General features: G+C 41.1%; 1 protein-coding gene across 1 annotated transcript in view; it reads right to left on the bottom strand.

The window, feature by feature from the left end:
* Nucleotides 1–12,692, bottom strand: part of plcl2 (phospholipase C like 2) — a 36,482-nt gene that overhangs the window by 3,506 nt on the left and 20,284 nt on the right. Inside the window, exons 4-6 of the mRNA XM_023402963.2 lie at nt 11,900–12,103; nt 7,498–7,573; nt 2,397–2,506 (exon numbers count right to left, since the gene is read on the bottom strand). Of these exons, the coding sequence (XP_023258731.1) occupies nt 2,397–2,506; nt 7,498–7,573; nt 11,900–12,103 (390 nt within the window). The remainder of the gene's footprint in view (nt 1–2,396; nt 2,507–7,497; nt 7,574–11,899; nt 12,104–12,692) is intronic.

Raw genomic sequence — 12,692 nt, forward strand, 5'->3', positions numbered from 1 at the left:
CTTTAGTAATAGAGATAAAAGAGGAACTGGGGAGATTGTTCTCATGTACGGTCAGTCTATAAAGGTTATTTTAAAGAGAAAGTGAGGAGGGAATAAATACCCTCATACAACCACAATAATTATCAGACCAGCAGCCCCCCCCCCCCTCCTAATATTTTCACCTTTGCCAGCTGCATGAGTGACATGGTAGGAATATCAAGAAAAACACTTGGCATCAATCATCCGAGTCTCAACATCCTGTCATCATCATATGCTTCTGCACTGTCAGATGTTAGAAAATAGGCAACAGAATCTAAAAGTTTATGAGGGGATTTAATAGTGAGACCATCTCTCGCACTTACAAAGGTCACACAGGCATTGTAGCTATTCCTGTAAAGGTCCTGTCATGTCTGTCAAAAGCCATAAGCCACTTTACCAGCTAAATGAACCCAGAAATATTAAATATTCCACCTCTGAGGAGGAGCTTTAGAGAAGTTTTTGTACTGAGTTTAGAGCTTTGTTGGATAGTATCCATTTTTAATCTTCAAGAGCTTAAGTCGATAACTTGACGTACTTTTAATGATCATCAAAAATCTCAAGTCTGCTTAAGTAGTCAGATAGACACAAGTGGAGCCCCGGATAGAACATGGACAGAAAACACAGGACACAGTGATTTACACACACTCACCAGACTCAACTCAATTTCCAGGGGATAAATTATAGCCGAGATCATGATGTAATCTTAATTAACACGTGCAAATACCACAAATAAATATGCAGAAGGTCATTCATCAATAATTATCCCTTGTGCTGGCAGCGGAGGTTGAAATGAAAGGCATGGTAAGTACATGAAGTGCAGAGAGGCTTAGACTGGGTAGACAAGTGACTCCCTAAACACTGGTGCAAGCAAAAACTTCAGCTAGCTGTAATATTACCTCCAGCATGCAAATCTCTGTTTCATCAGACACGGTTTCAGAGTTAACCTGTTACACAGAAGCTCGTCTTCGTTCGTCCTGTTATCAATATCAATTCGCTGTGATTACAGAAACTAGGCCTGAGTGGTGCGTCAGTATTATTGGAGCAGTTTATGTACTTGTTCTACAAAATTTCATTTTTGAAATTGATGACAAAATGAGCTGCAACAATTAATCAATCGACACAAAATTAATCAGCAACTAATCATTTTGAGTAATTTCTTTTTTTTTTTTGCTGGTTCCAGCTTCTCAAATGTGAAGTTTTGATGCGTTTTTATGTTTTATATGATAGCAACCTGAATATCTCTGGATTTTTGATGTTGGTCGGATAAAACAAGACATGACCTTTGGGAACAGGTATTATTCACTTTTAAAGAAAACGTTTTTCAGACAAAACAATTAATCATTAAGAAAATAGTCATTAGTTGCAGCTCTAATCATTGATTAATGATCGTACCAGCTAAAATAAAAGTATGATGGAAATAAGGGATGAGGTTTATCTATCATTGTATCACAACAGGCATATTTAATGATATAATTAATCAAAGTAAAATGACCTGGACCTGCATAAGTAGCAGAAAATGGATGGATGAATGATTAATTTAAGTTTTGTCTAAAATCAACGTTTGCCCATTAAAACATGATGAGCTTCTTCTCAGCTGCTGTAGCAACAGAGTTCTGATGAAAAAGGATTAAACAGCGTCTTGTGTGCATGATCGCAACAATCCCACTTGTATTTTATGGGTGTGTAACGCCTTCCAACAGCCTGGAGTCAGATGCAAAAGCATTTTATAAATAACATTACTAACTATAGCAGGCAAGATAAAATGTTTTCAGACTCCATGACCTGCAGATACCCTGTGTAAGCTGACTTACAGAAACAACTCTCACCTAAACTGATAATTCTTTAATCAGTGTGAAAGAATTTTAACTGATCCAAACAACAACAACTGCCACTTCCACAATGACTGGAAATAAAGCAAAAACAACACAAAATACCTCCCTGTCTCAACAAGCAATCAATTAACAACAACACAATGTAATACTGAACCAGAGAAGTAAAATAAAAACCGAAACTCAGTCTGATTCACTCTTAAGAAACTTTGTCAGTACAGGATTCAACAAGTATCATTTATCACCAAAAGGGATCACGGATAGAAACTCTGAATTTCCCATAAGCTCTCAGTCATTATGTCTGTTTTCCAGTATAATGACAACTGCAGTTGGAAACCAGTCTATTGTACAGCTCCAATAGAAGCTGTCACATAATAAGAAGAATAATGTTTATGAGGAAAAACTCCCCAAGGCCACGACCCCGAGCATTTCATTGTGTTGCAGGAATATGAGGAGTAACACATTTCAGAATACAACTGGATGCGAAAATAAACTGTTACATGTCAGAGTAGTCAGTAGTGCACCGCCTGGTGTGACTGGAAATCTCACCTTCAGTATGGTGATGTTCCACGTGAAGCTCTCCACTGCCTTGTGCAGCTTCCTGCCCTTCAACCCCTCCTTCGTGGCCAAGTCGTGGAGGTTCTCGTGAAATTCCATCGCTGAGAGAGAAAGAGACAGGGGAACAAGTGTTGAGTCAGTCTTCATGGCTGGAATTCATGGTGGTTTGTGAAACAGAAGAGCAGCTGTGAGGTGACTGGGTGCTAGGCCTGTTGTTGCTGTGAGGAAACACATTAGAGCAAAGCAAACCTTGGCACGCACAGCCAACATTTCACAGTCTCCTGCTGCAGCAGAAGGGTTGAGTATGTGGAAGTACGGAGACTTGCCAGCTGTGGAGGAGGATTCCTCTCTCCTTACTGTACATCTGCAGAGTGATAATGGTTTACAGTTGCTGCTGTTGCAGGTTCACTGTATGTCAGGTCTGGAAAACAGACATCAGGTGCACATTTCTCAACAAATTTAAGCTGAGAATGAGATTTAAGATGTGAGGAAGTGATAACCACCAGCGTCTGCCATTAAAATGATGATATCTCTCATTATTTTGTGGAAAGCGGATTTGGTTGAAAGAAAATCTTTGATAGAAGAGAAAATGTGACAAGATTGAGCATGTGTTTTACAGCAAGCGTCGGTTATTTGATAGCTAAGAATGTTTATCTCTGCAACGATAAGTCAATTAATCTTTTTGGCGACGAACAGATCGGCAACTGTTTGGATAAACAATCCTTGAAATAATTTTTCAAGCAAAAAATTGTAAATTAATAAAAGAAGTAGTGTGAATAAAGGTTCCCTATTTGTTTTTACAATCCAAACAGCGTTGCATTAATTTTCATTGTGTTGTCTGTCGCTGTCAACCGGCAACGGTCTGTTGAGCGTGTGCCCTCCTTCTGCAACGCCTTGTGTCACTTCATAAATTTGAAATCTATATCCTGCAGTGAAATGTTAGTAAGTGGAAGGTAAAGCACAGCGGCACATCCCAACGAGGTGCTGATGGGATGACAGGGGACAAGCGTGGGCAAAACCTGGTGAACTGGTGAAAAAAGAAATGGAGAGAGAGAAAAAGCAAAAAGGCAAGATAAGTGCAAGAAAAAAAGCAGAGTTGAAGGAAGCAGTGAGGCAGGATGAGAGGAAGAAGAAAGAGCCTCGGAAACAGAGAGAGAAGCAGACAGACATGACGTTCTTTCACTGTGGATTAGCATCAAGGCATCGAACAGAGGACGGATTTGTCTCCTGAGGAGGTTTCCCACCTCCTCTTTTCCTCCCCCTTTCTTTTTTTTCCGCCCCTTTGCATGACTGAGCCTGAGTGAGGGCATGTTTAATGTTCAATGTACTTTATAGTGCAGCACTGACACTGCAGCAACAGGCAACCTTCGCCTGTGAGGTAAATAAACCAAAGAGAGATACAGCAGAGTTCCTGCTACGCACAAAGCCTGTAACTGCGTAGTGCACTTGTGCACTGGGAACCACCGAGAACACACACTTTTCTGCTTCAGGCTCTGATATCAGCTAGAGTCGGTCCTGGCCCCTGTTGGTGCTGTTGCCATGGAAACATGGTGTGCACGCGAGAGAGAGACCCCCTTCGTGTGAAATCACCATAATAGGTGTGGGGTTGGGCTGTTGTGTAGCCTCTCAGCTGTGGATATAAGTCTGGCAAGAGACCTCAGGCGAGGATATAACCTCACACAACCGTCAGAATTCACTGACAGATCTGACGCGTTCATCATCTTTGACCCGCACACCACACCACTGCTTCTAAATCACACACACTTTTATTTTTTACATTTCCTGTGTTTTAACCCACATGTAAAGGTATTGCCCTTAAATTTGGGGTTCTGCGACTACAGAGCTGCTGCTGCGCACGTGAACCATGACTGTGCTAAAGAAGGAGCACAGCTTCCTCCATCACTGACACACACACACACACACACACACACACACCCACACACACACACACCGAACTCACACTAGAGGTTGCCTAGCAACATTTTTATGGAGTCTGGCAGGCAAGAAACAGGGAATCTCATTCTTAGCAAGGCATTTCAGACTCTGATCTCTGTGAGGTAATGCTGCAAGACTGCAGCTGTACAGTACAGGCTGACGCTCTCACATCTCACAGCATGAGACGACTACAGTATGGAGCGGCAGATCAGAGGAGCATGACCTGAATTATTCAGTGGACTGATAACTGATAATTCTTATTCAACAAGAGATGATCACATCTACTCATACCACCGAATGCCAGCACTTCATCAGACTGAATACTGAGGGGACGTGACAAACCATGACTGATTTATAACAACTAGGGCTGCAATTATCAATTAATCTGATGGTTATTATTTATTCAATGACATGTCAAAAATCTGTGAAGGAAAGGCCCATCACTAGCTCTCAGAGCCCAATTTGACATCAGTAGTTTGCTTTTGTGCAACTCAGTCTAGAACCCAAATTATATTCAATTTATGTGATTGTGTGTATTATATGACCCTGAAAAGCAGGTAATCCTTACACCTGAGATGCTGGAATGAGGTGAAGTAAATTTCTGGCATTTCTGCTTGACTAATAAAACTAATCAAATTATTTTACAAATCATTTCACCTCTAGTGTTTCACTAAACGGGATTAAAAAGTAGAAACAAAGTTGAGCAGAAAACGATCTCACATTACCAGAATAGACTGAATATTTGGGGGTTTTGAACTGTTGGTTGGACAAAACAAGACATGAACAATGTTACTTACTTCAGGATATTGTCATGGTTCTATAAAACATCAGGAAAATGTAAAATGCTAAATGAATCTAGACAATAATCAATTAATCAATGATGGAAATAGTTAAGTAAAAATATATAATAAAGTATAGTACTCAACCTCTCCACTCACTGAATGAACAAAGCCAAAGAACAAATATCTCGACAGATCGTTTAGTCTCAGGGAATCCACATTGTATTTTAACAATATATTATATTTATATATTCTGCACAGTGTCGCTGTAACTCCACGCTGCACAGCAGAGCACCATCATTTTGCACTCGACATATAAGAATATCTTCTGTACTGATGTTGTTAGTCTGCAACAGGTTCAGCCATCAATGCCCTGAATGCTAATTGGAACCTAAGTGAGTGTCGGGGAGGGAGGTGACACACTTGAGCTGCAAACACCTGACTGTTCACTGACGCTGCCTTTGTGAGGATTTTTTTTTTCTGAGCTGATGTGATGGATTATTCACAACTTTAATAGCTGTTGCTGCTGGAGCGTTCCGCCTTCTGTACAGAGGGACTTGGGTTTGTACTGACCCAGTTTCTACACAACAGACAAGTGCACGAAGCCACATCGCATGCACACATTCAAATACAAACATGCACACGAGTGCACCCACATGCACACACACACACACCACTGGGATAAAAATATGTCAGTTCAGGATGGAAAATAAATCAATGTGGAAGTTCATCAGTTTGCCATCTGTTGTGTCCTACTTTGCAATTGTTGGCTGTTGATTTTCTTCCAGCTGATTTCAGATAATCATATATGAAAGAGCTTTGAGACCAAAAGCCCCACAAAGCTTCTGAGGAAGCTTTAAAAAGTTTGGTCTGCTTGAACATGTTCACTTCTGTGTTGACTATTGTTTCATATAAAGGAATGAATCACTCTGTCAAAGCATTTATCAAGTGCACTACACATGAAATCATTAGTGTCATCTGCCCCAGAACAGAACTTCACTGATAATGAAATGTCATTTTCTTAAGATAAAGATCTAATGATGTCATTTCCTTCAGTCTTACATACTTTGAAATATTTCAAAAGAGTGATTTATGTTCCATGGAAGATGAACAGGTACAACAGGGGCAGCACAATAATGCACACTTGGACATGTACTCTCTAAAACAAACACTGTAATATTAATGTGTTGAACCAGCACATTTACAAACTGTACATACTTTAAATAATTTCATACTGTGAACCGTTCTCAAAATAGCCAGTGGCCTTGAAAATAGAATAAGAAAGATGATGATGACAGTTCTACAGATGAAATGGGGTCATTATGACTGAGGAGCTCAGACACAACTCACTCCCCGGTTACAGTGGCCGTTTTAAATAGCACAGGTTCAAACACACCTTCATCCCACTAATTGGTAATTGTTAAGGGCTGAAAGGCGGTCAACCAAAAAAAAAAAAAAACGGCAGCAAGCCTGTGATTAAAAGACACTGTCCCACTCCTCTCTGATGTGCCAAGACAATAGACAATGAATATTTTATAAATCATCCATCTGGAAACCAATAAAACTGAGCTGTGGTAATGATGGTCCATCTTTGCTCCCTTCCACTCTCACTTAGCGCCTCCAGCAGCCTTCCTCTGTGATGGATTAGCTTCCTGTGTTACTTAGATGGAATTCATTGGCACAAAGTGCATTATGAGGCATATCAATGTCAAAATTGAGTTTCTCCTCATTAAAAGCTTTTACCTGTATGTCTGGTAGACTGCAAGACGTTTCATAAAACAAGTGTTGTCGCTGAAAAAGAAAAACTGACCGTGTGTGTGTGTGTGTGTGCATATTCTTAAATCCTGCAGAGCCTGCACTGATGAGCTGCCACTCAAACTGTGCTCCCCAGACGAGCTGAATGGATTAACTTTACCCCTGGCCACATTAAAGTCAACATGCTACAGCAGGCGAGAAAGCCAGGCCTGGATAAACACAAATAAATACACATATGAAGGTCTAGCTGGTATGGCGCGTCTCGTGGAGAGGAACTATAGACGACTGCCATCTGTTAGCTTTGATGTTGCCAGTTTCTCCGGTTCACTCGTATCTGTGAACCTTGATCCAAACCTTGTAATTAGAATAAAGCAGAGGCTGTTACTGGGGTGAATTAAACACCTCTGTCTGAACCGCAGCTTTTCAAAGCTGGATCACATGAATCAAATGGTAATTCCACTCGTGCAAATAAGCAAAGTATAATCGGTTCTACTGAATCTCATATTGATGAATCTCTGTTCTGTGCCTTCAGAGAGATGGCGAACGTTCAGGGGCTCGATAGCAGCGTCGGGACTCACAGGCTTTTATCGTTCTTCCCTTTTAGCCATCTGACCCTCTCTTACCTGCTTTCTGTGTTTGAAGAATTCGCTCATACACCCCCTCAGAGTTCTCCAGGAGAGTCTTGCTGGTCTGGATCACCTGAAAGGAGACATGCATATTGTTCACATTTGCATTTATTTTCCACATCAGAAAAACTGGCACTCCACAATAAAGCAGCCGTCTGGTGGCCGGGTGTTTCTGTCCAGGGAGGGCTCTGAAGAACAAGCTGTTATTACAGGCATGGCAGTGGGCGAGGTCACTTCATTGCATTTTTGAAAGCCAAAATTAGACGGAAGAAGATACCAGCTATTGGGGTGTTTATTAAAAGTAACATAAAAAAAAAAAGAAGATTAGAGATTTATCTGCAGGACAAAAATATAGATGTCAATACTGATGCTTGGTGTAGAAAGCACCTGTTCAAGAGAAGAGGCAGATAACGAAGGTCATTTGATTACGATGGGAGTAACATGTGAGTCATTTCGAACCGTGTTATCTGTGAAATTGCAGCTTTGAAAGATGCTAAGTTTAGCTCCTCTGGTGTTATGCTCAGCCTTAATTGAGTGCACAAACTCTGCTGACCTGCAAACTGTTAAAGCTCTCATGGTGGCCGTTAAGGCAGACTCAAAGGCTTCGGGGATCCATTTGCATATTAAATGCAGAGACCGCATCCTCCCCGCACCGCCCCAAAAAGAAAAAAAGGCTCTGGTTTCGTTACAGAAGGACGACAGCAGAATGGTGTTTCAGGAAGTTAATGATGCATATGTAGCCTGTCACAGACAGAGGTAAATAAGCACTGAGTGAACAGAGTGCCTCACAGACCATCTGGATCTTCCTCTGATTATCTTAGTAAAGGCTTAATTGTCTCATCTAAAGGAGATGATATATACACAAAAGTTGCTCTGCTTTTTGATTTCAATTAGTGCCTGTTGGGCACTGGGGCCTGTGTGTATGCATCATTGTTGTAATTGACTTGTACATTCACTTGTACTCTCCCTAAGTGCCTTAAGTGCACCGCAAGGTCGTGTCACACAGCCAGGCTGCCCTGCTCTGCTGCCAACAGGGAAAGGAAGGATAGAAAAACACCATTTCAATCGAGCTCGGTGTAAGAAAGCCACCCCGTGAAAAAGAGCAGTGACCAACATCGTGCCCCTGACATCGATCTCTGGAGCACGCCAGCTCCGTGGCCGGACACCCAGAACAGTGCAAGAGCGAGTAGGGAGGGGAGTGCAGGGAGGTGTCAAGAGCAGCGTGTAGGCGAAGAACAGAAACTTCTTTTAGAGACAAAAGATTAACGAACATTCATCCAAGGCTTGAAACATTTGTTTTCTCAGACTTTTGCGTTTTTTCATCTATTTATTTATTTTGTTAAATACTTTTTGTATTATTTACTCATTAATTGGGATTTCTTTTGAGATGATTTTATTATATTGAGTAATTTTTTTATGCTGATGTTAAACACCTTCAATTGACATTGTATATGAAGTACTTGCTCACATCATTTATCTGTGTCATTCACCTCAATTCTCACTGTAGTTAATTTGCAGTCAAATCCACATACACCGTCCTGCTGCTGGGAATTCACTAGAACACCAAATGTGTATTAATCCTGTTCGAGTAGCATTTGATATAAGCTGCTGTGCACAAATTTCATCTTTTTTTTTTTTGGTAGAAATGAAACTATATTTTAGTGACCTGTTTTTGAAGATTAACGTCATCAGTGAGAACCAGTAGGTGTGGGGCTGAGTGTCACAGACAGGTTCAGGTGGTCAGAATCAGACTAACGTGGTGGTTTTGTCTTTTCATTAAATTTGTTAAAAAATAAGATAAAGACCAGACTCATCCTGTAAGAGCACTGTGCTAGGAAAACTAATCAGCAACTCAGGCTTAAAAAGTAACGATTGTCTCTCATAAATTAGTTGTTGGTCTGTTGTTCCACTGAATAGTCATGAGATCTGACAGAATTTGGTTTTTGTACAATGAAATGTTAGGATTATCTCCCTTTGCATTACAGTGTCACAGTTTAGCTCTATAACTCATTTTAGGAGAATTCAGTCAGGAAATGAAGGAGTGCAGGGATTTTCTAAAGACAATATAAACATCCTGCCTCTTTTGAAGCGTGATTACATGGAGTCCATCCCCTGATATTGTGCACTTTCTGGGGGACAGAGAAAGTCTCACAAACCCATGTAGTGAATCACCATGTTGTGCTACAAGCAGTCATGACTAAGTGATTGTGGCTGTTTGTGTCACTCCGCAGCTGCAGTGGCGACACTTTGCGCTGTCTCACACGCTGTGATTACTTCCCTGATGGGTGAAGAAATTACCGTCTTGGTGGCAGATGCAGCATCTCAAATGTATTTAAAGGCACATTCTTAGGTAGGTGGGTGGACTGTGCCCCATTTGCACACTAACGACTGCCTCCTGTAAGTGGTATGTTTAGTTCTATTATTATTATTATTGTTCCCCGCATTTAACAGACACAAATGCTCATTTATTTTTAAGGTGATTTTAGAAGATTGCATTTTTAAACACAATAGACCATAACTGTCAATTCAGATCTACTGAAAATGTGTAGATGAATAATAGTACATAGAACTGATTTACAGCACATCTATAATTCAGATCATTTTAAATACCACAAGAACATTGGGTTATTGTCAAGTAACGAAAGGACTAACACATGGCTTCTGAAGTTCATTTGGATCAGCATTTCAGAGAGTTTGTATTTTCACTATCAACTGTGCCCTGAGTTCATCTGTTGTGAACAAAAACAGAAATCAGACCATATTATCTAAGACCATCAGCTGGCATCGTGCAGAGTCTCTCCACCTTTTTTTCCAGCACATAAATGGGCAGGGATTGAGACCCAGATTCTATTTTTGCCAATTAGGAAGCGCAAAGCCTGGTTAGTCCCAGTGGTGGATTTTTGACACAGTGCCTGAATTTATGATTGTACTGTTCCATACATTATTTACAACTCTAAGTTTGCCTCTCCTCGTTTCGTTTCTGCCTCTGTACTTGTCAGCTCCCCTTCAGCTCTGCACCTTCCTGCTCCTCGTCTCCTCTGGCACTCTGCTGATGATCAAGGCCCGCAGCTTCACACCACTTAAGCCACTGCTCTTAATTTATTCGGCTTGGGTCCCCAAACACCCGTCATTTTCTCCCTTCTTCCCCTCCAACTCAATTTTCCTGGCGCTCTTTCCATCAGGGCCAATTACTTTGCCTTCCAGTCCCGAGTCTGTATAGAGCGGAGGGGTCACCTTAATCTCTCCGCGTCTGAATCTTTTCAACATCATCCCCCGTTTCAGATCTTCATCTTTGAGTCTCGAGGGATGAAGCTTGGCTTAAAAATAACACAGCTGGGTCCAAAAAACACTTAATTGTGTCGTCGTTTCCCTTTTCATACCATTTCTCCATTTATCATTTATTTATTGTTTGGATAAGTTCAATTACATCTGAAATTTATATCAACTGTTGCCATGTGCCACTCAAATTGTCAGAGCATATAAGAAATATATCAAACAACATACTTAATATGATACTACCAACACCATATGTGCCCACACTAATATTTACCTTGAGGTATGATTTCCCTGTGTGCATACTGTAAATGTGTAACACAAACAGCTGGGCACAGACACTGTTGCTAAACTGAATATCTGATTATCTTACTGTGTTTAATAAATATTCTGGGGATATAATGCTACAAACAAAAAGGATGGAAATATCTGATAGTGGATGCAAACTTATTCAAAGTACTTCACTTGTGGCTCTACGTTTGCTAGTGGATTTTTGCAGGGGATCTCTGCCTTCTGCTTGAAATAATGGTGGAAGGTTGATTTGCTTGTGATGTGCTGAGAACCAGTGTAAGAGAGCAGAGTGTGTTAAGGATAATAGCATTGTCTGGGAATAGCCTCAATGGCATGTTGCATAACTTGTGAACATTGATTTTATTACTTAACAGAGCTCTGGCCCATTACCTAACCATCTCTGTGTGTCCCCATTAAGACCAGTAAAGCCAAGGTATTGATTTGATTGGAGTCAAAGCTAGTTTGCTTGGTTGGCTCTTGTGTTTCCCTTTGATCGGTGGAAGCATAGATGGATACTGCACATAGACAAACGGAAAGCACAACTACAAAAATCCCCAGTTAACTAAAGTTCATGTGTTGAGAAAAGGTTTTTTCCATGTGCACTGCTTCCTGCACCAGAACCACAAGAACAGACAGAAAACACAGTTTCCTCAAAGCAGCAGCAGATTAAATCATGTCTGGTTAATGTTTTGAATTCTTTGAAGTCGTACAAATTAATATAAAAAGCCCCTTTCAGATTTTACCCACACAGGTCAGTTATTTGTCTCTCCCCTCCATCTGTTTGTATCAGTTTTTCTTTGAAGTGTTATTACTGTGAAAACTCTTCCCGACTGACCATGTCATAGGTGGTGACGACTTTCTTTAGGACCTCTGGCAGCAGGCTTTGGGGCTCCAAGTTGGGGTACTGGTCAGAGAGGTTGAAAACCAGAATGGGGCTGTTGTCGGGTCCGGTCAGTCGAGGGGAAAGGGCCAAGATGCACTGCTTCAGGTTAGCCACCGCTGAAAGGCCGCACAGCTCTTTAAAGGACACTATGGCATTCTGCAGAGAGAGAGCAGAAAAGTTGCAGTAATGCTCACATGCAGTAAAGCTGGTTTATACCTACATGCCAGGCAAAACAAACATCTTATGATATAACCGTCCATAAAAGTCTGAAGAGAGAGGAACTTAATATTCCATGTTGCTCAACTCTGACGTTGATTTACATAAAACATAACCACAACCCCACAGAGTAACAGGCTGTCAGAGGAAGTGGCTGGAAGCTTGCTCATTACCTGTGAGAAGTTTCATTTTGGCATTTGTTAGCCAAACTCAATCCCTCTAGACTGACAGCAGTATCACATGGAACACACACACACACACACACACACACACACACACACACACACACACACACACACACACACACACACATCCTAACCTTCCTGTGAAAGGCCAAATTTAAACCCTACATAAACAACCGGAGGGACAAACTGTGACAGGACAGGGAAGATGTGTTACAGTCTCAAGGCCAGTGGCTTGTTATCACACAATGACTGCAATGTAAACAGGGCTACCAAAATAAATCCTAATACAATGCCTGAAGAGAAATAACATGAGACCAACCACAGAGTGTTGTGACACTCCAGTA

Source organism: Seriola lalandi, unplaced genomic scaffold (genome assembly GCF_002814215.2).
Source record: "Seriola lalandi dorsalis isolate HSWRI2012SDOR001 ecotype SW California unplaced genomic scaffold, Sedor1 jcf7180002054045, whole genome shotgun sequence".
Taxonomy (NCBI): Eukaryota; Metazoa; Chordata; class Actinopteri; order Carangiformes; family Carangidae; genus Seriola; species Seriola lalandi.